The sequence below is a fragment of the Callithrix jacchus genome, chromosome 7, assembly GCF_049354715.1.
Source record: "Callithrix jacchus isolate 240 chromosome 7, calJac240_pri, whole genome shotgun sequence".
Taxonomy (NCBI): Eukaryota; Metazoa; Chordata; class Mammalia; order Primates; family Cebidae; genus Callithrix; species Callithrix jacchus.
In genome coordinates this window covers 17,320,221-17,345,501 of record NC_133508.1, presented here as the reverse complement: position 1 = coordinate 17,345,501, position 25,281 = coordinate 17,320,221, and the positions used below count along the sequence as shown (strand labels likewise).

General features: G+C 41.8%; 2 protein-coding genes across 8 annotated transcripts in view; one reads left to right on the top strand and one right to left on the bottom strand.

Annotated features, from left to right (window-relative positions):
• The first annotated feature begins 1,056 nt into the window (after window positions 1–1,056).
• On the top strand, window positions 1,057–10,911 carry C1QL3 (complement C1q like 3). Its single transcript, XM_035306862.3, has 2 exons — window positions 1,057–2,462; window positions 8,211–10,911. Exons 1-2 carry the CDS (start codon window positions 1,875–1,877, stop codon window positions 8,388–8,390), a joined length of 768 nt encoding a protein of 255 aa, XP_035162753.1. The 5' UTR covers window positions 1,057–1,874; the 3' UTR covers window positions 8,391–10,911.
• Window positions 10,912–11,018: 107 nt separating this feature from the next.
• The window catches only part of PTER (phosphotriesterase related), a 72,637-nt gene continuing 58,374 nt past the window's right edge, over window positions 11,019–25,281 (bottom strand). For 5 of the 7 annotated variants that reach the window (XM_002750064.7, XM_054258483.2, XM_008999988.5 and 2 more), the window contains 2 exons: window positions 17,846–17,986; window positions 11,019–11,841 (listed from right to left, as the gene is read on the bottom strand). In XM_002750064.7, coding sequence (XP_002750110.1) covers window positions 11,631–11,841; window positions 17,846–17,986 — 352 coding nt within the window. In that variant the 3' untranslated portion in view covers window positions 11,019–11,630. The remainder of the gene's footprint in view (window positions 11,842–17,845; window positions 17,987–25,281) is intronic. The other 2 variants (XM_008999986.5, XM_078329533.1) reach the window with 1 other exon arrangement.

The following is a 25,281-nucleotide window of genomic DNA, read 5'->3' as shown; positions in this document are numbered from 1 at the left end:
TATGTCTTACGTATTTGTTGGTGGGATCACCTGCCTAATATCTACCCTGGGGGCTTTCCAGTAATTTGATAAACTGCTGTTCCTTCTCCAGCTCACCCACTGAGAATGGGGCTCTTCTTTCTTGTATTTCTCCTATTTCTCCCCTCCCTCAATGTCCATTTGGGAAATCTGCTACGGAGCTTGTGGAACTCTTTGCGTATCTTGAAAAAGACCTTGCCCAGCACTTGTGAAAATAAATGCTGCTTGCTTGATCTTTTGACGCCATTTTGACAAGTGATTATTTCTCGTGCCTTTAGCGCCGATAAGTAAATGCAACTTCAGGTCCATTGGCGGTCTCTCCTGAAAGCTTGCTAGAACGGTAAGCCTGCAGGTAGAGTACATATGTATGCACTCACCAGGGTGCAGCGTTTGTAAAAAAGACCAACCCCTTCCTCCCCTGCCCCCACCCCATGCGGTGGACATGTCCATTTAAAATAGTGGAGAAATATTCTTTGGCTTTTCAACACTCCTCTCAGTTCTGGGAGTAACATTCATTTAGAAGGCAGGGGACGAAAACCATCAGGTTGAAAGAAAATCACACCTACCATCTGGAAAATTCTAAAAGGCCCTCCCTCTGTTAAAGTGGCATTTTGAAAAACACCTGAAGCACTGATTGTGGGGGAGCCAGCAGAGAAACATTGTCAACTCGGCTACCTCCTTTCAACCTTCACCTCCACCCTCTGACTGGGGCTGCTGGCAGTGGGGAAATCTGGGACTTAGGTGTGACCCTTGAGCCCTGAAAGCTGTCGCACAGCTGTCTCCCTCCCCCAGGTGGGTCCAGCAGGACCTGCCATCGCTTGGTTCAGCCAGGGAGTATTCAGAATCTCACTGTTCATCCATGTGCAGAGAGAGAAAAAAAGAGAGGCCGAAAAAAAAAAAAATCCCACATTGTCAGAGTAATGCCAAACTCTCTCTGAGTGGGATGAGCAGAGCAGATGCTGCAATGAGATGCCAAAGCGGCTCCCCTTCCTCTGTGCCTTGGGTGCCTATAAATTGCTCCGGCGCGCGTTTGTCAGCCTCCTCTTCTCCTGGCAGGTGGTACCCAGGCAGAATTCTGCCTTCAGTCTCTCTCTCTCTCCGCTCCCGGCCGTGAGGCGCTCGCCGCTGCTCGCTCGCTCCTCCGCCCCAGCCCCGAGCCTTGCCGAGCCGCCCGTGCCCGCCGCCGCCGCCTCCGGGTGAACCCCGGGGACACCCGGGCCCGCGCGGGGCTTTGGGGTGCGCATCTATTCGAGTTGTGGTGGTGGCAAAGAAGGAAGAGAGAAAGGAGGCAGAAAAAAAAAAAAAAAGGCAGCGGACGGGCGAACTGAGCGAGCGAAAGAAGAGGAGGAGGAGGCAGAAAAAGGCAACTTCAGACGGAAAGTTGGTGCGAACTGGCGCAGTCTGCAAAAACGGAAAAGTCGATCGCGGGCGGCGGCGGCATAAAAGTGTGAGCGGCCCGGGCGAGCGCAGGAGGCGGCGGCTGGCTCTGCCCTCCCGGTGGCCGCGGCGGCGCCGGCGGCAGCCACAGGTGCGAAGGAGCTCGCGGGAGGCGAGGGCGCCCGGCGCACCCCTCCCCCGGCCCCCACCCCGGGCTCGGGACTTCGGCTCAAGTCACTAGGCGCCCGCGCTCCCTCCCCAGCCGCAGCCTCCGCGGGGGGAGCAGGAGTCGGCAGCAGAGGCCGGCGCGCGCCCGCCCAGGGGAGTTGGGGTTCGCAGGGGGTTGTTTTCGGCTCTGAAGAGGTCCCCGCCCAACCTTCAAAATTTTGTCCAAAAGCAGACAAGAGGATCGCCCCGCGCTGAGCCGGCTGGTGGGCAGCAGGAGGCGCCTGATCGCCGCCGGGGCGCTGGGGGTGGTGATGGTGCTGCTGCTGGTGATCCTCATCCCGGTGCTGGTGAGCTCGGCCGGCACGTCGGCGCACTACGAGATGCTGGGCACCTGCCGTATGGTCTGCGACCCCTACGGGGGCACCAAGGCTCCCAGCACCGCCGCCACGCCCGACCGCGGCCTCATGCAGTCCCTGCCCACCTTTATTCAGGGCCCCAAAGGCGAGGCCGGCCGGCCCGGGAAGGCGGGTCCGCGCGGGCCCCCAGGAGAGCCGGGGCCGCCGGGACCAGTGGGGCCCCCGGGCGAGAAGGGCGAGCCGGGCCGCCAAGGCCTGCCAGGCCCGCCCGGGGCGCCCGGCCTGAACGCGGCCGGGGCCATCAGCGCCGCTACCTACAGCACGGTGCCCAAGATCGCCTTCTACGCCGGCCTCAAGCGGCAGCACGAAGGCTACGAGGTGCTCAAGTTCGACGACGTGGTCACCAACCTCGGAAACCACTACGACCCCACCACCGGCAAGTTCACCTGCTCCATCCCGGGCATCTACTTCTTTACCTACCACGTCCTGATGCGCGGAGGGGACGGCACCAGCATGTGGGCTGATCTCTGCAAAAACAACCAGGTGAGCGCGGGCGGGCGGCGGGGAGGGCGGGGAGGGAGCGCGGGAAGGTGCGGGTGAGAGGGAGGAGACCCCGGAAATGGGGGTGGGAGCCCGCGGAGGAAGGGCGCGGCGGCCGGGCTCCCTAGAGCGACGGCGAGGGAGGACCCCGTCCCACCCTGGAGAGGTGGGGGTCGTGTGCGCAGGAGGGCGCCCCGCGGTCTGGAGAGGGCGGTCCCGGAGTCTGGGACCCTCGAACAGTGCGCGCGCCTGCGAGAGCGACCCTCGAGGGGCGGGAAGCCCGGGGCTGGGTTCCCGGGGCAGCTCGTGCACTGGGGAGTCCCGGCGCGGGAAGCGACCCTTGGCCATGGGATCCTCCACAGCGTGGGGTCGCTTACGGGCTTTCTGGGGAAGGGAGAGGGCTGGGAGAGTCCGGAACGGGCGTGCCGGGGTGACCGACTCCGGGGTGGTATACAGAGGCCCGAGGGAGAAACCAGGGCCCGGAAGGAGTGAGTCCAAGCCGGAGGAGCAACCGTGGGGCCCGCCGTCGCAGAGTCCTTGCGGCGTCCCAGGTCGTGAAACTCACATAGATCAATTTCAAGGCGCAAACTCCAGTTTCGTTTTCAGCCAAAAAATAGAGGAGGGGAGAGGCAAGGAGTGCTGATAACAAAAGGAATAGTTGAGATTCGGGGGTTCATGCGGTGAAACACAGCGCGCAGCCAGACATAGAACCCAAACTCTGACTATGGAGTCGGAGGACGCTCAGGCAGGTGGCCTGGGGGGCAACTGGTTCGAGCGCAGCCCCCGGGTCTATCGACCTCTGGACCAGCCGGCCAAGAGGATTTGATCCCCTGAGCGGGTCAGCGCCGCCACAAGGGCCACGCATGGGTCTGCCGTGTTCTGCTGGGGCCACTGTGGAGAAATTCGAGGTCATTGCAAAACCGAAGCTTGTTTGATCTCTTAGAGGAGGAAAATAATATTTGTAACTATCTAAAAGTGTAATGGGACCTTCTGTGCACGCTGAATCAGCAGCCACTGGGGCGAGGCCTTGCAGCCTGCAGCCTGCGATGTGGGGGTGAGTTTCTGGATTTTTAACTTTGCTTATTGCGTGGCATGGGTGATGGCTCGAGACCCCGGCATTGCCATCAAGAGACCTCCTCTCCTGCAGCAACTTTGACTTAGCGAGGTCTATTGGGCTTTAGGTAACTCGCCCCCTAGACGTTCAGAGATTCTTAGCTACAACCCAGGTTTCTATTAAGCACCATTCAAGCCGTATTCCAAAGACCTAATTCAATGTCAGAATTCTTTCAAAACTGAAAGGCAACAAAATAAAAAATAAAATAAAATAAATGTCCTAAATGTATAAGAGAGACCAAGGACACAAAACCTCCTGTTACCTACCCTTTCCTACAAGTAGCTTAAGGGACCCTCAGGACACAGAACAAAAAGAGGAAAAATGGCCACCAGGAGGCACTGACAGGGTTGTTTATTACAGTTATTATGCATGAAAATAATATTAAGATAAATAAAAACTATTCATAGAGCAGTAAGATAGTTATAGGCAAAGGGTTAAAACGGGCATGACTCACTGTACCAGAATGGAGCTATTGAATCACCTTGACAAAAAGGCTTATGAAGAGCCCTCAGCAGGCAGCCATGAGACACCCCTTTATTTGCAAATTGGCTCTCTTCTGACTCAAAGGTTAGGTCTGGAAAATACTATCCTGCTAAAGAGATGATTTTTAGAGGTATCAATTATGAAAGGATTCCAATTTTATCAGCAAATGTATAAAAACGCTCACATCTTTAAATATCTGGAAATTGCAATCGCAGGAAAAAAGCAGGGATTAATACATTTAAATTAGTTTAAATGTTGATGTCTAGACTGCTGAGCCTGTGTATATTATACTGATTCCAAACAGACAATACCATGTAGATGTTCTATGTGCATTTTGTTTTTAAAATTATCTCATTGTTTGGGGTGTAAAATCTTTCTTTGTATCACTCTGGCACACATATTCCATGAAGATCAGGAAAAATAACAAGGTGAAACAGCTGACCTTCTAGTGTATAATGCTTTTCGTGGGTAATATTAAGCTGCTACTTTTGCAAAAAGGTATGCAACAGGTAATTCAGAAAATAGGTCTATAGTTGTAAACAATGTTTTTTTCTTAGTTCGGTGTGGACTATTTTGGAAAATGATTACTACACTACTACTGTTTAGGAATTTTATCTCTAGACTAGAACTATTTCGTCAAGTCCAGTCTGCAGGTGGTTACAAATGAGAAATCTTATAAAATCTTTTCATTAATTTTAAATAACACTTCACTCTTGCTTTTCAATTATATTCTTGTCTGATCACTTCTCAGAGTGGTAGGTTCCCTCTCTGGCTGACCTAATTTGTTTTCATAAAACACAAACTTGGAGATCCATGTCAGTGTAATGTTCTATGGATTCAGTGGATTTTGAGAAGCACAAAAATTAAACTAAAAATGCAGTTCCCTCTAAGAGAGAGAAATGCTCTGGATCGTAACCATAGGAGAGCCATTTTATTTATGCTTTGTGTAGAACATAGGATCACAGATGGAAACATCAAAGACCAGTAAATTAACCTGATGTGCCACTTAACCTTTTGTTTATGATTCCACAGAAGTACAATGAAAATGAAATTATGAGAACATCAGTAGCAATTAATTAAATTACAAATGTCACCATAAATATTGTCTCCAATGATAAATCCTCACTAATAAGATAATGCTAAAACTACACAACCTATTACAGACACAGAAACATACCCCTAAAAGGACCGCAGCTCTCCTATTCCCCATGAAACCATCAGCCTAAATTTAATCTCACCGTTTGTTGAAAGCCCATGGCAGTGCATATTAAAGGTAAAACTTAGACTCAAATAGCTTTACATCTGGAAAGAGGAAATCTCTTTAATGTTTGTAATCCCTTTAACAGGAAACATGAAGAAAAACTGCTGTTTGAATATAATCAGTCTAATGCCACTATAATAAATAAGCCACTCTAAGGAAAACTAAAGCTGGTTCAAGATTGAAAGCATAAAATAATTAAAGAACAGTTGGTACTCTTAAAAATGTATTAGTTATGGCACCAATGAAAGTAAATATTTTTAAAAGAATGAGTAGTTTGTGGGTTGGTATTCATTTATTAGCGAGATTAATGACATCAAATTAATAATCTTTTTGGGGTTAAAGAAACATGGACTAAAGATAAAGCAGAATCTAAATAGTTATCTTGTAATAAGAAAAAGATACTAGAGAAAATTTAGTTAGCCATGGGTCTGTTGCGCTGAAGACAGGATGGATCGTGTTCCCAGACAAAATGCTGAAATCAGGGTACATTTAGGAACCTGGAGATAGCCTCCAGGGTGAATGCATTACCTTCCTCAATAGTTTGATGGCTTGAAAGAATTGTTAAAGTCACTGAGCTGGGTACTAGAGCTTGAAATTTCAAGCCCTATTATATCTCTGGAATATGATCAGGTGAGTAGGCATACCGAAATCATGTATTTACACTAGAGTATAGCATTTTTTTAATTGGGACAGCCTTACTGTACAGTATAGGTTAAAATCTCAGAGAATTACATTCATTAAAAAGCAGCCGCACTGGCTTTATCCAACAAAGGTGGTAGAAACGGTGAGGGGAACCTTTCAGTCTGTGGAACCATTCTAATGCATTTGCAGGTTTTTGTGGTTACACCTGCTGAATAAAAATGGTGACGTTTACTTAGTTTTGTGGCTACACCCTGGAGTATAAAAATGGCACTATATTTTTCAAAAGATTACTGTGTCAAAATCAAGTGATTTTAATGTGTTCTGTTTCTCCAGTACCTTCATGTAGAACACCATGTTAAAGGCCAATAACCACAGAGCATGTCCTAACCCACAGCACTAAATAAAATGTGTCTGGTTGTTAGTAATAGCTGAGGAGTATATTATGGGTTGATAATTAATGTATTACTAATGTAGCTCATAAATATTTTGTTTTAAAATTTTCTCACCCATTAAAAATCCACAGATTAGAAGAAACACAATCATAATAGCAATATTCTCCTTGTAGATTTGTTTCCCTGGGAATTAGTGACTAGATGAAATTAATGAATCAAAGCATCCAACTCCTACAAACTCATGATTAATTTTCAGAAAATGATATGAAGTTAAATTGCATTATTATTTAATGGTCAAAACAGACCACTTTACTAAATCGGTATATACATTGGAGTCAATGATTCCGAGCATAATTACATGGTATAGTGCTTTCATTATATTAGGGCCTGTAGCACAGTGTTAAGCAATTCTAAATCCTTTAAGCCATTTTCTCCTTCTGCTATATGATACCCAGAAAGAAATTTTAAAGATACTACTCAAATGACTTTACAAGTTCAGCAGTGTCAAAGAGCCTTCTCCTTTTTTAACATTTCAGCACTAATGCGAGAACATATCACATGAAAATTTAATTGGAAAACCTATCATTTAAATTCTGAAAGAAATGCATGGAAATTCTTGACTTCTGTCTCATTTCTCTCCTTTTGCCAAGTGATAAAATCCAGCATATTGTACCCCAAGTCATGCATTATTACATAGTGCAGGTTTACAAAAACCACTAAATCACTTGCTATGTTATTCAGGGAAATATCATTATAGTGGCATAGAAATGAAACAAGCCAAAGAACAAGATGTTTTACTGAAATAAATCAAATCTAAGTCTGCCTGTTGAAAGATTTTCCAAGGCAGAATCAAAACACATCTAAATGAATATGAAGCCCAATTTGAGCTAAGAATCTGACAGAATGTCCACACTGCATGAGATGATAGGCAATTTGACTGTTTGTAAATGTCTATGAACTCACTAATGAGATCACAGGCTTAACATGGGCAGATTATAAGCAGCCTCTGTCTTCAAATCAAGCCATGTATTTACAATCTCCTAAGTATAAATGGATATTCAATGAAATCATTTAAAAATTCTTGAAACTGGAGAAGCCTCAGAGCATGAAAATTTAGTTCCTTCTTTAACTTTTAGATATGTTAAGATTAAATTGTTAATTTCAATGCATAGATCGTAGTTAAGTAAGAAAAAGACATGAATGGAAAAAAGAACTCTGAAAACTCAGATGATATAATCAAAGATGTATAAATGAGCTAAGCTTCTGAACCAGCCTGGTACAGGGGGCTTTACATGAACTAGATTTGGAAAGCCCTAAATCAAAGGACTTTCTTTCTTTTTTTTTCTTTCTAGGTAGTAGAGTAATTGGTATTTTCCCGATATTTACCTATTACCTACCTCAGTTTTCTAATAATTGTGGTGAACAGCTGAAGTTAGACTTGAACTTCTGTACTCATTAACAGCTGATTAGAATACTGTAATTTGGCTTAAATTAAAATGCAAAAAAATACTGTTCGTTTCATTTCAAAATGTGATTGGGCACAGGGATTGAAGGAGTTAGAAAAATGAGTGATACAGGAAGAGAATAAATTATATGCACAGTTTACAATCTATGGTTAGATAAGACTGCTAGAACGGTTCCCACTGAAGCACTATTTTCTCCCTTTCTGTCCTCCTTCTCACTAACATAGCTGAAACTGCCACAGCACTGTCCTCACAAAGCTTTGAGGTCAACATGGACTTTCCTGTGCCAAATTCTGTGCTATGGCTGCATGGCAGCTTGGGATGCTACATGAATGGCAGAAAAGAAAACTTGAGAATTCTCATTTACACATCCTAATTCTTGTCTGTTTCACATAGGTGCGTGCGAGTGCGATTGCTCAAGATGCTGATCAGAATTACGACTATGCCAGTAACAGTGTGGTTCTTCATTTGGAGCCGGGAGACGAAGTCTATATCAAATTAGATGGCGGGAAAGCCCATGGAGGAAACAACAACAAATACAGCACCTTTTCTGGATTTATTATTTATGCTGACTGATGATGATGCAGAAACTAAGCTTATTGTTCTGAGTTTGAACAATGGATTCGTATGGCTAACGTCAGTGAATCAAGGATCCCAAGGGATGCCGATTGCGGGGCACCTCAGTTGTGTATATGTGGGGAAATCAAATGCTACCTGACTCACATCTGTATCACTCAGAAACATTATGTAAAAAATATCAAAGCAAGATAAACAGATGTGTGACCCACTACCGCCAAAGCAAATACTCCTTATCGTTAGTGTCCATGTGAATGAAGTCCTATATAGATCACAAATTTTTATAGACAAATCTGAGACACTGAATTATTTCTTCAATATATATGATACTTTGGTGTACTGTGATCTTGCTGCTTTTATCCATATGTCAGCTTTGGTTCTTGTGAGTTTACCTGCTTATTATGATACTTGGAGTCCATTCATAGTGTGGGGAAGAATGATTTTTACCCTGCAGGAGAAGGTCTAATTGAAATAATGCTGCTTGTCCCCAAAGAAATTGTTTGCCTTGTACTCTTGTTAACTTTAGAGCTAGACCTGGGAATGATTCAACTTCAAGCCTTAACCTGGAATTTTCTGGATTTGAGGGAATTCCCAAGCCTATGATCATTTTCACATTTTCTTGTTCTTATATGAATTTTCTTTTCTCTCTTTTCTGGTGATAGTCTTTAAAAATAGAGATTGACAGTGTATCATAGGATTACCCTGCAAGTGTGAAAATGTGTAATTATGTACGGTATTTAGAAAAAGCCCTTATGTGTCCATTTTGTCAACTGAATACATTTAGATTCACTGGGAAAGTCAGAGAAATGCATTCTTCAGTATCAAATCAAACCGAGGCTTTTGCCATCTTTGGAACAAAAGATTATTCATAACCCAATTCACAAAGGTTTAATTTGAGCTGCTGCATATGTCACCAAGGGGACACTAGGTAAAGCCTTCAAATGGTTACTACAAGTCTGTGGCCTGAGGTTATTTCAAAATTAATAATTTCACATATAACCAATATGACAAGAGTGCTTATATTTTATACAAATATCTGCTACACACACTCACACACACACACACACGTTAGATGAAATGTTTTATATATACATAAAACATATATACATATATGGCTTTACTCCATAGGGTACAGTGGCTGTACAGCCTCAAAATTTTAATATAAAAAGTATATGCATATATACACACAAAAACCTGCATAAATTATTTAACTTCTTTTGGGTTGAAAGATATTTTGAATGGCAATATGTGAAGTAGCAAAAACAATTACAATGTCTTCTCTTTAAGAGTTCTCCAGAAAATTAATTTTATGAGGTTAAAAAGCCCTTGATTTCACAGGTCTGTAAGGTAAGCTATGGTCGCTCTATGACCATACGCCAATCAATACTGTAACTGCATTCCGTGGCAGACTTAATACGAGGACTGCAGATGCCAAGTGGCTCTCCTTCACAGTGTTTATGAATTACATGCATGGGAGCTATCCATTTTTTTCTTTTTTCTCAGGTGGATTGAAGCTGACAGTACAGTAGATTTGGAGAGTAATACAAATCCTTTCTTTCTGGTTAGAACACACTGCCAAAAGCCATCTCTTTCATGTAAGGAAAAGATTAAAAATGCATGTTGATATCTCCTAACTATCACACAACTTCCACGATTACAATGAAAAATCTGTTCCCCTTCCAATTGCCTTTGAAGACTCTTTGACATGTAGATTTCAAAAACAGAGATTTAAAAAAAAAATCTGCTTGCTTTTCTGGTAAGGACATTTGCATTTTTTATTTAAAGGAATTAATTTGTTCTCCTGGCTCCTTCCTCTTTGGTACTTTCTATTCCGATACACAGAAAGCTTGATCATGTTTGAGCAGCATAAATATATTTTATTTAGCAAAGCTCAACTTTCCAAGAGGTATGATGGTGTTCCTATCTGAAGGTGATGTGAGTTCTGTTGAAATGCCTGGGTCTGAGTAACTGTCATGATTTATAGGATTAAAAACAGACACTTCATCAAAAATAATGACTAATTCTAATTGGCCTGTGTGATAGGTAAGATAACTCATAAATGGATCACAATGGGTTTTATTTCAAATGAACAATATATATTTATCCAAGAGGAATTGGCAGCAAGGGTTTGGATAATATTTGTAGGTTCCAGATAGCATAGTGAGGATTTAACCAAAAGATTAATTTATAAGTAGCAGTCAGTGCCCATGACCTAAGTGTTTTAACTAAGAGTTTTTAAAGATGCTTTATTCACACAAAATATTAGGGCTGGATACCTTTTAAAGAGTAGGCTCTAGCATCGAGCTGTCATTTCCAATAGATCTGACCTTTTCTTCAGATAAATAAGCATGATTTTCTCTGTGTAGGGCCAAGGAAAAACAAAAGGTAAAGGAAATAAAGGGAATATATAAAAGGCAAACATTTCTCTCTTTTTTTTTTTTGCATTATATCTTATCAATTAATTAAATTGTGGCCTTTGTTATTATAAATGTAATGATTCATTAAACTATATTATGTAATATATTTTGACTTTTATGATGGAATTTTTATAATTCAGTAGTGGTATGTGTTCTTACACAAACTTTGCAAAACAGCAAAATTTATGGCAAAAATGGATACCAGTAAGCCAAAGATATTAAAACCATTTTATTAGAAGAATATATAGCTAGGTGGACAGCATAAAATGACCTTCCAAATATTTTTATCATTGTGAATTGGTAACCATATTACAGTCAGTATCCTTTGGGGAAAAAGTCTCAAGATTTAACTTCCCTTGTTGCAGAAGCTATTTTAAAGTGCCATATTATTCATTAAGCATTAATTAAAGAACAGCAGGGTAATTAGTAGGATCATCAATATTACAAGAAACGTTAGATTTTCAAGAAGGGAATAATTTAACTAGAAACACTTTAAATTTTCTCAAGTAGTGCAGCTGATAGATTAGGGAGAAAAACAGCAACTCCACTTAGGGGATACAGACTTTAAATCACTGTTTTGAAATAGGTACTTCTGTATTTATTTTGTTAAGGCACAATAATAGGGCTCAATTAGGCTGAGTAATCCCTAGAGGCACAGGTGTAATAGCTGGTCTCAGAGAAGGCAAATTCTCCTAGTTCTCATAAGAAGGAAATGATCAGTCATTAGTCCTAGGTAACTGATGAATATCTCACAGTGGATTGAAAATCGCTGAATGTTCTCCGCAAGTTGTATATTCAAGGTGTGAATTCATAAGCAACCATCCTATTTGAAAGTCAGCCATTGCTTAGGGTTCTCTATTAGAATCTTATCAAGCACATTCTCAGTTATACCTCTAAGTAGCATTTTAGGAACGACATTGGTGAGTATATGAGAATAGCCGTGACCTCCATATTTCATCAGCCGGGTTTTCGTATGTATGTCATGTGCTATCAGAATTCCATCTTCATAGCCCTCCTCCACCAGAAGACGCACCCTGTGAAAAATGTTAACTCATTAGATGTCATTTGTCTTTCATTTTCTCTGTTCAGGGTGCTTTTGACTTTTTAGTCATTAACGTATTGTGCTTGTGGTAAAGATACTGCCTTCTACTGTGGCGTGTATACTGAGAGACCTTCAATAAATATTGTGTGGTGATGATAAAAATATTGCTGCATCCTGGTAGGAACATAGCCGTATTCCACACACACAGAAATTTCTAACCGGTGATATTTATGACAATGCCTGGCAATACTGCATTAAAGACAGCTTCTAATAGATGTGCCATTTTGAACCAAGGACCACTTTAGCATTTCACTAAATAACTTTGTTCTGGATTTGTATTCAGCTCTCCTCTCTCAAATGCCTCTTTGGTGGGCTCATTTTTCAGATCTCATTCTTTCTCTCTCCTTTTATCTAGCATAAAAAAAAATCAATGACTATTTGCGATTAAAACAGGGAAACAAAAGGAGTCTCACTACAAGCAAAATATTTTGAGAGCAAGATCAATCGGTTTGGAAGTGAGGGACATTTGATAAGCCACAAAGCAAGCCACTGAAAAAGGCTGGTAAGGGTACCTCAGTATTTTAACCATTTTCCCCTTTGAAGTCTATGGCAATTTTGATTTAGTTATAGTCTCTGAGCATTGGATTAAACCGACCAATACAAATGTACTCTGTCTTCCTCCCATGTCAGCGAGACTGCTAAAATAATAAGCTATTTCTTTAAATTTATAGTCGGTGAACTAAAGGACAGTTTCCTGACTATTCTCTAAAAATGAACTCCTCTTTGCTTTGTTGAATGCTGGAATCTGTAGTGTGAGTCACCTCCTGACAGCCACCATCTGTACGTGTCTGGACTCTGGGCACTGTCTGTCGTGACTTCCATGGGTCTTTGATGGTGGAAGATGCCACTCACAGACAATAGCTCTTCTCTGGGATTCTCTGAATAGTTTTTCAGCATCTAGATTCTAAAGCGAATCTAGATGGATGAACAGTGCCTTCCTCCAGAAGCTGATTATTTGAAAGGCATCTTTTTTGTTTCTAAAGCGTTTATTGGTGTCCTAGTACATGAGTCATATTTAATAACTACTACAGTGAGAAAAATGTGGGACACTACACACACAAAAAAACTCAAGCACAAAGCCCTGCCCTCACAGAACATATATTTTAAAATAAATAATAATGGAAGAATAGGCCTTGTATCTGCAGGTAAAGGGAATGCCAGTGCCAACAGACATGGCTGTCCTCTAAGTGCATGGAATGACTTTTGTGCTACTAAGACTTTCTGCCTCATTGAAATTTGTGTAATATCCTAAAGTTCTGATCTGCAGTTACTTTTAGAACATACTCAGTTTAAGGGAATTATCTAAGTTATATGATCACACACAAAAAAAGGACAATTTGACAGAATGCATACACAATGCTGAACCTTAGTGTGACCACAGCTGCAAAGAAGCATCATGGTATAGGAGGTTTGAGGAAACAATTTCTCCCTGATATTTTCTGGGCATTCTCTAAAATTTGCGCCTCTCTTTCTTATCTGAGAAATATGATTTCTCATATTATAAAGGCATATCATGTGGATAAACAAATTCCTCTAAGATGTCTTGTGTCAGACCTTGAAACACAACGTTATCAAATCGTGAAGTAGTAATCAAAGAATGCAGAGGACAAGATACTCATATTTAAAACTGGGAATCCTTAGAGCCCATCAAGTCAAGTATCCAGAGACTAGCTGTCTCACGAGAAAGATAACGTTACAGCTCTGGACACACAATTATATCCTGACTATCAAGAAAACCTGCCCCGTCCCGCTTACACTAAAAGATCATCTCTTATGTTGTGCCGTTATACGGAAGAACAGGAGCTACAGAGATGCTGCCAGAAAGGGGGAGCCACTACAGATGAGAAGACAAAAAACCACGGTAATTATAGAAATACAAATGAGTTAGTGTTTGCAAACAAATATTAGAGAGAGACTACAAAGTGTGAAAAGGCAGAGATATAATAAGATTTGAGAAATGGAGCAGAAGATTGAAAACAGGTGTTAGACACAGAATTTCTGGTGCTGAGCACCAGAGGTAGGCAGAAGCGTGCTTTTGTGCTCCTGCACTTCAGAGGTTTAAGACTACGATGGCTCACAAAAGGACCGCAGATGCATGATGAACACCAAGTGTGTAAGACCGTGGGGCACTGGAACACGTGCAACCCAAGAGGGTGTTCTGTGCTTACCACGGGCTGCGCTTGGGTCAAGTGACCTAATGCATGGTTTAAGGAAGATTAAGCACACATACATATACATATGCATGGAATAGCACACAGGCATTTTATAGATATAAATGTGTGAATATATACATGCATACATTTATATCTATAATATATGTGGTTCCTACTTCATTCCTTAAATGTCTCTGTCCCCAGGTCTCTGTCCTCATCCTCTTCTCTGAGTGATGTCATTCATTTCCACAGTTCAACTATCACATACAAACCTTATCTTAGGGCTTCACTAGATTGCACACAAATACACACACACATTTATATTATAATAAATTATATACACATAAATGTGTGTATAAACATATTTATAATAATTTTTATTATTTCCATATATCCAGAATGGCTATATGTAGCACAGTACAGATAAACAAATAGCCAAAAGAAGCTAAGAAGAAATGCTGGGGAGCCATCGGTCATCCAACCATTCTTTTTGTTTGAGATGGAGTTTTGCTGTTGTTACCCAGACTGGAGTGCAATGGCACGATCTCGGCTCACTGCAACCTCCGCCTCCTGGGTTCAAGCAATTCTCCTGCCTCAGCCTCCCAGGTAGCTGGGACTACAGCCTGAGCCACCATGCCCAGTTAATATTTGTATTTTTAGTAGAGATGGGTTTTCATCTTGTTGACCAGGATTGTCTCGATCTCTTGACTTCATGATCCACCCGCCTCGGCCTCTCAAAGTGCTGGGATTATAGGCGTGAGCCACCGTGCCCGGCCCATCCGACCATTCTATCTCCTTCATAGACGACCTTTTACAGACCTTCTTTCTCTTGTTTGGGAAGGTCTGGGAGCCTCATGTAAGACACAGGCGTACAAAAGATGCACCTCACTGCCAAAAAGGGGCTTGGGAAAAGGAAGCCGATTCAGAGTGCAAAGTTCCCATTTCCAAGACAATGTGGAAGACATGTGTTGAGGACACTGATCAGGAAATCATGTTTTTGAGATTGTGAAAGATGAGAATGACTGAATGCACTGCCCTATGTTAAATTCCAGATGCCTTTAGGCAAGGAGTAGTGTCCTCTGAGTATAAACTAACTACAAGGGCTCTGGGGAAACTGGTTCACCTGTATTGAATGGGGTTCCTGGGTGAGTAAATTAAAATAATAAAATAAAAATAAACAAAGAGACAATACAACTACTTGTCAAATAACTGATCTGAGTCTTAAAAAAAAAAGGCGGCGCTTCATTGGTCAAGGCAGTTGAAGTCATTTGCTCATGTAGAGTTGAGTGTCGCCATATTACATAACTAGTGCAACACTGATTAACTCTCTTTCCCTAATGATACTAAACTTGAACATATTCCTACTAATGAGGTGGTCACGGCAGAATGCCAATACATGGAGACAGCAGAAGGCATACAGACAAAAATGTCGACTTCTCAAGCGAAGATCCTCAGGATGTCCCAACTATGGCCACTGGCTCAAGATCTTCCCCTCAACCCAGTGTGCCTTATTCAACTATCGATACTTGAATCTCACAGTTCCTGGACATCACTTCTCAATTCTAGCTTTGCTCCTTCCACTGTAACCATTTTTTCTGTACTCACCATCAAATTCTAGCTCTTGTCATCAAAGGGAACTACTGCTCCCCCTCTGCAATCTCAATCTTCAGTTTCCTATTCCGATTATGTTACTCTTACTATTTTTTCCACTCACTTCTTCAAGTATATACACATACATATGCATATACACATACTCCACCTACTTCATTAAAGCCTGCAGTCCAGTTATTTGCCCTGCTATACTTCCCTTCGATCTGCCCATTCCTCTGTATATTTTCTTCCCTCCAGCTTGGCTTCCATGACCCTCAATCTCAACCCCTCCTTTGTTACCCATTTCTTTCAGATAGAATCTCAACCTTCAATCTTTTGAACTGTTCCCATGTCCTGCTTGTATGCATACAGCTTCTCTGGTTCCACTACCGAAATGCAAAACATTTTAGCTTTTGGAAAATAATCACCAAATCATGTGCACTGGTGCCAGTATGCAGGCATGCAATCATGATTTCTACACTCAACGAGGTCTCACACATAACACATCCATGTCAATCTCTCTCTCATTGACCTGAGAGCCATCCCCAGCCTTCCTCCTGCTCTACATGGTCCTGCCCTAAAGCCACTCTTTTTTTCTCGAGAGATAATTATGTCTACCTCACAGAGACACTAGAGGACATGTGGCCATGTGTCCTCAGTCTCCTGCTCCCCTCACTAAGACTTTTATTTGCATTCACCCCATTGCTTGTGTCGTGCCCTCTCATTTCGATGGAGAAAGCATCCTTTCAACCAACTTGCTGTCTGTTCCCTAGATTCCCTCAATTTGCCACCTTAGAAGCCTTGCTCTGTATTTCTTATCTATCCAGATTTTTAAAAAATCAGCATCTATTGAACACTTCCATATTCTGCACCACTCAGATAAAAACTTGGCATGTGTCATTTCATGTAAATTCTATAGTGCCCTGCGGAATGGGCACTGCTTCCCTGAACTCATTCTATCTGGCTCTGGCTCTGCTCTTGCTCTTAGTCACATAACCACTGGTCAACTCTTACTAGAAACTTCCCTTGACCCTTTGTTTTCTTCTAGCTCCAGCCCATCTCCTTGCTTCCCTCCACTGCCATGTGTCTCGAAAGAGTCACCTAAACATCCCTCTCCTCTTCCTCATGGCCCACCCATTCTTCAAGGCTTTTCTCCTGAGACTGCACTTACTGTTTATAAAATGTGACCTTCCTAATTGTGAAAAACAATGGATGCTTTTCAGTTTTTACTTCCCTAGATATCTGTCACATATTACACGTGTTCAAGCCCTTCTGCCCTGAGCCTTCCTCTCTACTGACTTCCATAACAACACATATCCCTGATATTATCACTTCGAAAACTTCTCAAGCTTTCCTTCAGTGGTGGTTCCTACTCCATTCCTTAAAAGTCTCTGTCCCCAGGTCTCTGTCCTCACCCTCTTCTCTGAGTGATGTCATTCATTCCCACAGTTCAACTATCATATACAAACCTTATCTTACAGCTTCACTGGATAGTAACAAATAGATATTCCCAAACAAAAGTCTTCCTTGTCAATCACCAGTTTATTTCTCCTCCTAGATTTTCTAACTTGGTTCATTCAATCTTCATATCACCATGTGACCAAGACAAAAGTAGGTAGCTATCCTTGATGCCTAAAATTTTCTACTTGATTACAAAGAATGACTCCTACAATTATCTACTAGCATCACACATTACACAGTTTTTGAAGGTTGCACATTTTACATGATGTTTGGTCTTTAGACTTTATATTTTAGCATTTAACTTGAGATTGCCTTTTTAATAAAACCTTTTAATAAAGCATTTTAAATATTACTTGTAGGAAGTTATGGCTGTAGTGTAGTCAACCTGAGAGAAGAACAGCTTATTTCATTAGGGGTAGATAGAGGAAAATGTCTTTTGTTCTCTGATTTTCATGGCAGGGGTTGGGTATTATCTGTGTTTCCTGTCAGCTGCCCATCTGCACTGAACTTCTAAGGCTCTGCTAAGCTTTAGCCTACTTAGGATGACTCATTTTCTCCTTAAAATAATATAGAGAGATTTTTCTCCCTGAAACAGCATAGATATATTTTTCTCTGCAAGTCTGTGGTTCAGTCTCCTTACTGTTTTCTGAATCTCTGCTAATACTTCCCCAGATATGACAATCAAAAAGGGCATGGGAAAGAGAATGCTGCAGGAGACTTCACCATATTTACCTTCTAATTCTTTTGTTATCATCAGGCATGTCAATATCTGGGCCGAGCTGGTAATGAAGTAGTTCAGTACCAAAGAGATCATATTCCAAGTAGCAGCCAAGCTGAGCAAACTCCAAGAGCTCCTTCTTATCAAGTATAGTCCTGGAGATAATATGAAGACACACTGTTACTATGAAGAGCCCATGTCCCACGTGTTCAGAGGAGAAGTTTTAAGCACACTGTGTACAAGAACACAGTTGAAGTCAAGTAACAGAAACTGCTGAAATGGCTCTTAATGATGTGACTATGAAACAGTAGGTTCAATTTGTTACCAGAAATGACAGAACTTACTCATCGAAAAGGGAGATTTCCCCTCTAAAGTACGTGGGTACTACAGACTTAGTTTAATGAAGCTTCCATTATTCCAAAGCAAGCCTGAAATTCTCCCTCAGAACCGTGTTCAGAATGTGCCCCCCCACTCTTGAGATTCCTTAATGGGGTAAATTTTCATCCTCTAAGGACTGCTATGAACTATGAAAACTATAGAAGGAAATCTGGCCTCAGGTCTGGTGAATTAGGTGAGTAATGCTAATCTGGGTAACGCATGAAGCTTTGCCTTATGGTAGCAGGGTGATTTTCTTGTGAAGATTGTAAAGGGATTCTAAAATTAATTCTAAAGCCTTTAAAGAACATCGTTCCAACATTTTCTTTAAGGCAGAACACTCATATAGACATTTAAGTTCTGGAGTACTTATTTTTTAAATAAAATTTATTATTTTATGATAAATTTTATGGATATCTTCTCATTTCAATAGATATCAGATAAAGAATATATTTTAGGATGTAAGATTATGTAAATGAATGGGAAAGGAGAGAAATGTAAGACAAGTACAGGCTACAGACGAGAGTAGAGTATAGAGCAAGAGTAGATTATCTCAAGAAATTTACATTATAACAAGTAAAAAGAGATGCATTAAGGTAACCCCAAAATACCACTGTAGAGATCCAATCACGCAGAGAGCTAAGAAGAAATGAAAACATCCTAGCAGAAGACAACATGGGAAAAAAATGTGAAGGAAAAATATAGCCCATTAGACACTGCATGAAGGGAATGAAGGAAAAATATAGCCCATTAGACATTTCATGGAGGGAATGAAGGACCTAGAGAAAGAAAGGGATTGTTTGGGATCTGAAACTGGCCTGGAGATGAGGTGAGAACATTAGACAGTCATTGTCTTACTGGCTTTTCATCCACACTGATATTTCTAGTACATCGGCAACTCCACAACGTGAGGATTAAAGCATTATGTTGTGGCAGGGCATAGTGGCTCATGCCTGCAATCCCAGCACTTTGGGAGGCCGAGGTGGGTAGATTACCTGAGGTCAGGATTTCAAGACCAGCCTGGCCAACATGGCAAAACCCCCATGTCGACTAAAAATTAGCTAGGCATGGTGGTGGGTGCCAGTAATCCCAGTTACTTGGGAGGCTGAGGCAGGAGAATTGCTTGAACCCAGGAGACGGAGGTTGCAGTGAGCTGAGATCACACCACTGCACTCAAGCCTAGGCAACAGAGTGAGACTGTCTCAAAAAACAAAAACAAAACAAAAATTAGCTGGATGTGGTGGCGGGCACTTGTAATCCCAGCTACTTGGGAGGCTGAGGCATGAGAATTGTTTGAACTCGGGAGGCAGAGGTTGCAGTGAGCTGAGATTGTGCTGCTGCACTCAGCTTGGGTGACAGAGTAAGACTCTGTCTCAAAAAAAAAGCACTATTATGTGACCAGGCGTGGTGGCTCCTGCCTGTAATCCTAGCACTTTGAGAGACTAATGTGCGTGGATCATTTGAGGCCAGGAGATCGAGACCAGCCTGGCCAACATGGTGAAAACCCATCTCTACTAAAAATACAAAGAGAAAAAGAAAAAAAGCACTATGATGTGTCTATAGATCTGTTTCTAAGAGGACAGAAGAATTTTCGAAGCTTTTCTTACAGATCATAGGAGGACTAATTAAGCCTCCATGTGCCATGGGTTGGAGCGGTTTCTCCTTTCCTGGGAGTTGACTACTGACTTTCATTCTGAGCTATCATACCCTGGCTGGCTCCTTTTCATTTTATTCACCAGTTTAGCATAACGTAGAGTTCATGATGTTGTTTTAGGCAGGGAGGCTAAAAAATCTTTCCTTTATACTATAAAATGTACATTAGTTCTGTGCTATCTTCTATTAATACTACTCGTTTTCCATCTTCTTACCATGGAGACCATCTTTTGCTTCCAAAATTACAAGGCTGAAAGAATATGTGTTTTTCCATAGAAAACATATTCTGTTTTCCCCAAAGAACCATTCTTGAAAAAAAAAAAACAAAATATACACAAAGTAACGTAAGCTGGAAGAGGTAAGTTTAGTATTTTTCCTTTTGAGTAAATTCAATGTGTTAATTACCCAATATGGGCAAGGTAGGGGGGGAGGGGAGGAGTCAGGACGGAAATGGGCCACCAGTTACAGGTTGGAGCATACTCTTATATCTGTTCCTAATGTCTTTTTCTTTCTTTTGGCCCAATGCCTTGAGACTAAGTTTTCTAAATTTTCAGTGCTATATCAAGGCATATACTTAGTGAAAAGTCCACGGTAAATGTAAAGTCATAGAAAAGTCTTTACCCTTAGCGCCAATTGAAAATAAAAATAAAGTCACTTGGCAACATTATCATCATACTGACAACTGTAAGAACTTACCATGTGTCTGACATTGTGCAAAGGACATTACATTTATTATCTCATTTAATACTCTCCATAACCCTAGCATGTCTCAATTTTAAAGACCAAGAACCTGAGACTTAAGAGATTAGATACTGACTCAAGGTAATGTGCTAGAATTTAAATTCATCTCCAGGTTAGAACTTACTCTCTTAACCACCATATTATATGGCTTCTCCTATTGTTAAATATATGTACTTTTTAACTCAAAGGACATTTTCCAGAATTACAATGACTGAATGTGTACAGAGTGTGTTTTAATTTTTAACTTGAAATTTGATTTCCTCCCCATGGTACCTTCAAACTGCACTTGGAAAATGGAGAATTTACCATCAAAATGTAGTATGGGGGGAAGAAAGTGAAAATCCCAGAGAGGTAAGAAAGGATTCACTTGTGGAGATTTTTAGTTGCTAAGTCAGAGGGTTACTCCATATAATAAGCAGGATTAAGTCTTTACAGTTATTTTTGACAATTTAAGTGACATAATCAAAAGAGAAAGGGATTATGGTAATCATGACAACTGCTTACTTTCTTACTGTGGGCTATATATATGTGTGATATATGCGTGTGTGTGTGTCTGCATGTGTGTATGTAGTTATTCATTTTTTTTAACTGACATTTAGTGATATGATCCCCTCTGGATAACTAAACACTAGTGTGAAGTCAATTAAGAAATGAATATCACAAATATTGGCCAGGCATGGGAACTCATGCCTATAATCCTAGCATTTTGGGAGGCCGAGGCAGATGGATCACTTGAGGTCAGGAGTTCAAGGCTAGCCTGGCCAACATGGTATAACCCTGTCTCTACTAAAAATACAAAAATTGGCCAGGTGTGGTCGCACATGCCTGTAATCCCAGCTGCTTGGGAGGCTGAGGTAGGAGAATTGCTTGAACCCAGGAGCAGGAGGTTGCAGTGAGTCGAGATAGCACCACTGCACTCCAGCCTGGGTGACAGAGGGAGACTCTGATACAAAAAAAAAAGAAAAGAAAAAGAAAAGAAATGAATATTACAAATATTAAGAGGCACAGAGGCAACTGCGATCACTTGATCAGGCCTCTCTCCTGAAGCCAGACCTGAAATCTAGCCGTCTGCTTGCCATCGCTACTTGGATGCCTAAGCAACTTCAACCTTCATATCGCCCACACTGGACCTTTCATCTACCCTTGAAACTGGCTGCTCCATTCTTGACCGCTTTCTTCCTCTGACATTCTAAATTTAATCTATTAGGAGAGTATTTTGGCTCTACCTTCAAAATACGACCGGAATCCAGATATAACATGAGCTCCCATACCACCCTCCTGACCCAAATCACCCTCGTCCGTTGTAGAATCGCTGCAATAGATACCAAATTATTCTCTCAGCTTTTACCTTTGCTCAATTACAGTCTATTTTACATACTGCAATTAAAGTGCCACTTCCATACCTAAGTCAGACTAGGTCCCTCCCCTGCTTAGAACCCACCAACGACTTTCTATTTCCCGCAAGAGTAAAAGCCAAGGCCTTATGGGGCACAATGGTGTTGAAAACCCTCATCTAGAGGAATGGAGGCTGGGCATGATGGCTCACACCTGTAATCCCAGCACTTTGGGAGGCTGAGGCAGGCGGATCACTTGAGGTCAAGCGTATAGACCAGCCTGGGTGCCAAAGCAAAACCCCATTTCTACTAAAAATACAAAAATTAGCTAGGTGCGGTGGTGCATGCCCGTGGTCCCAGCTTCTCAGGAGACTGAGGTGGGAGGATTGTTGCAGCCTGGGAAGCTGAGGCTACAGTGAGTCATGATCAAGCCACTGCACTTCAGCCTGGGTGACACAGCGAGTGAGACCCTGACTCTAAAAAATGAATGAATGAATAAATAAATAAATAAATAAATTAGATTTAAAAATAAAGGAAATGAATTCATTTAAATTCTTCTTATTGACAAAGCAAACTGAGTGGAAAATCCAGGCGAAGACAGTGTGAGTGATCACACATATTTTTCAAAGCAAAGTCCTGAAAATAAGTAGACTGTGGTATGAGATATTACTGAGAGGTGGAACGGGAAACAGGAAGATCAATACCTGATAATCATCAGGTATGTAATACGGCCCTAGCTTGTTTAATCCTTACAGAACCTCTATCAGGAAAGTGTGACTGTCCCCATCTTACAGATGAGGTCTTCAAGTCTCAGAAAAGATAAATTCAACTCTCAACTTGAAGAGCTTCAAAGAAACCCAAACTGCTTTTGTGCTCAGAGGCCATGTTCTTAGACCAGGCTGCCCCTCTAGGGGTGAGAGCACCCAGGCACCATGGCAGCTCCCTTCCTCCTCCAAGGCACTCACTCTACGGAGACACACTCACCATCGCAATGACATCCAGGAGCAAGCACCTGGCACAATGAACGTCTAACAAGGTGACTTACCCAAGTGAAATTGACATTCAGCTGGATGGCTTCCAGGGACTAACAAAATGCTACTCAAGTTGCATTTATGCAAGTGACATTCTTTTTCACTTGGAGAGGACTGACCCCGAATGTCAGTATGTCAGCATAGGAAAATGAAATCTGTGTGCCGCCCAGCAGCTGAAGATTAAACAGAGGTCCTGTCCCTCCCAGTCACCAGTGATCTCATAGCACATCTTAGAACAGTAGAGGTGCTAACCTCAGCCAGTTTTCCTCATTCTGCATTCTATATCCATGAATAATTCTTGAGAGGTTTTTTTTTTTTTTGAGATGGTGTCTCATTCTGTCACCAGGCTGGAGTGCAGTGATGTGATCTTGGCTCACTGCAGCTTCCACCTCCCAGGTTCAAGTGATTCTCCTGCCTCAGCCTCCTGAGTAGTTGGGATTATAGGTGCCCACAACCATACCCGGCTAGTTCTGTATTTTTAGTAGAGATGGGGTTTCACCATGTTGGCGAGGCTGGTCTCGAACTCCTGACCTCAGGTGATCTGCCTGCCTTGGCCTCCCAAAGTGCTAGGATTACAGGTGTGAGACATCACGCCTGGCCATCCATGAATACTTCTATTCTTTCTTACTCCAATCTTTCCCAGCTTTTAAGGTAGGTATTTTTCGCTTCCTCTCCTGAAAAGTCAGTAAAGTGACTGTGACACACAGAACAGCTACCACACTGCACACTGAAGAAAAGTTCCTTCTTCAAGCTGGATGAAATGACTGCAAAGTCATTTACAAAATATCCTGGGATTTCCCAGAAGGAAGATGAGATTTTGTAATAAGTACTTGTTCATGTCATTCCTATGGTGTCCTTTCTTCTGCATATTTTATACTTTTGCTCAACTAATAAGTAATTTTCCTGTATATAAGAAACAGGCATAAATTTAGGGCAAATATATGGCCATCGGCTAAAATAAATAGGGTGTCCAAAGTGATCTGGCTCTTTATTTTCAGAATGCAGTTATCATTTACCCAGTTTCTTAAGGCTGGTACTAAAATGCAAGACCTTCGATTCTATTTTTCAACCCCCTTTTATACTCCAGATCTTATCCATATGCTGAGGGGTTTAGTTTAATGTCAAAATGTACTCTGAGTGGAGAAAGGAAGTCTGCACGAAGTGATAATTTAGACAAGGGTCTGTGAGCTCCCTAGGTAGAAAGAGCTAAGGAGCAGAGGCAAGAATTTGATCCGTGGGTAGGAGCAAGATAACAAAAACACCTACCATTTGTCTTGGGCTTTACAGTTTCAAATAACTCTCAGGTACATTATTTCATTTCACACATTGAAACACACCTTCATAAATTCATTCAGTGAACATCTACTAACACCTATCTTGTGCTGTTTTCTGCGTTAGGAATATAGATATGAATAAGAAATTTAAGACGCTGTCTCAAGGAACGTAAAGTCTGCAGAAGAGAGATATTTAAGCTAATAATTATAATTAAATGTGTCAAAACATTTAAGTACAAATAAATACGAAGTATTACAAAAGAAGAATGATGCACTTAATTTTTTTCACTTGATACACTTTGATTCACTTGAGTTGTGTCTTAAAGGACACTATTCAGACAAATGTTGGTAGCGTTCAAGATGAACAATCCAGAGAGGCCAGGCACATGGCTCACGCTTGTAATCCCAGCACTTTGGGAAGCCAAAGTGGGTGGATCACCTGAGGTCAGTAGTTCAAGACCAGTCTGGTCAACATGGTGAGACCTCATCTCTACTAAAAATACAAAAATTAGCCAGGTGGGGTGGCAGGTGCCTATAATCCCAGCTACTTACAAGGCTGAGGTAGGAGAATTGCTGGGGCCTGGGAGGTGAAGGTTGCAGTGAGTCAAGATTGCGCTACTGCACTTCAGCCTTGGTGACAGAGTGAGACTTCATCTCCAAAAAAAAAAAAGAAGAAGAAATCCAGAGACCCACCTGCCGAGAGGCAAAAAGGGAGCTTGCCATTACTGAATATAAGGGTGTAGTTTATCAAAGAGGAGGAGAGAAGAGAGGGGAATCATCCATCTATCTATCCATCCATCCATTTAGCAAGAAATTGTTGATCACCTACTTGCAATCAGGCATGAGCTGGGAAAACAAAGACAAATAACACCAGTTCCATCTTGGAAGGAGTTCAATCTCAACTACAGAAAAGAGACACGGGAACAAATATTTGCTGTACAGAGTTTACCAAATGTGGTGGTAAGAGTGCTACTAGGAACTAGGTTGGCAAAGAGAAGGAGATAGCAAACAGTGCTTGGCTAGTTCTGGAAAAGCTTCATAG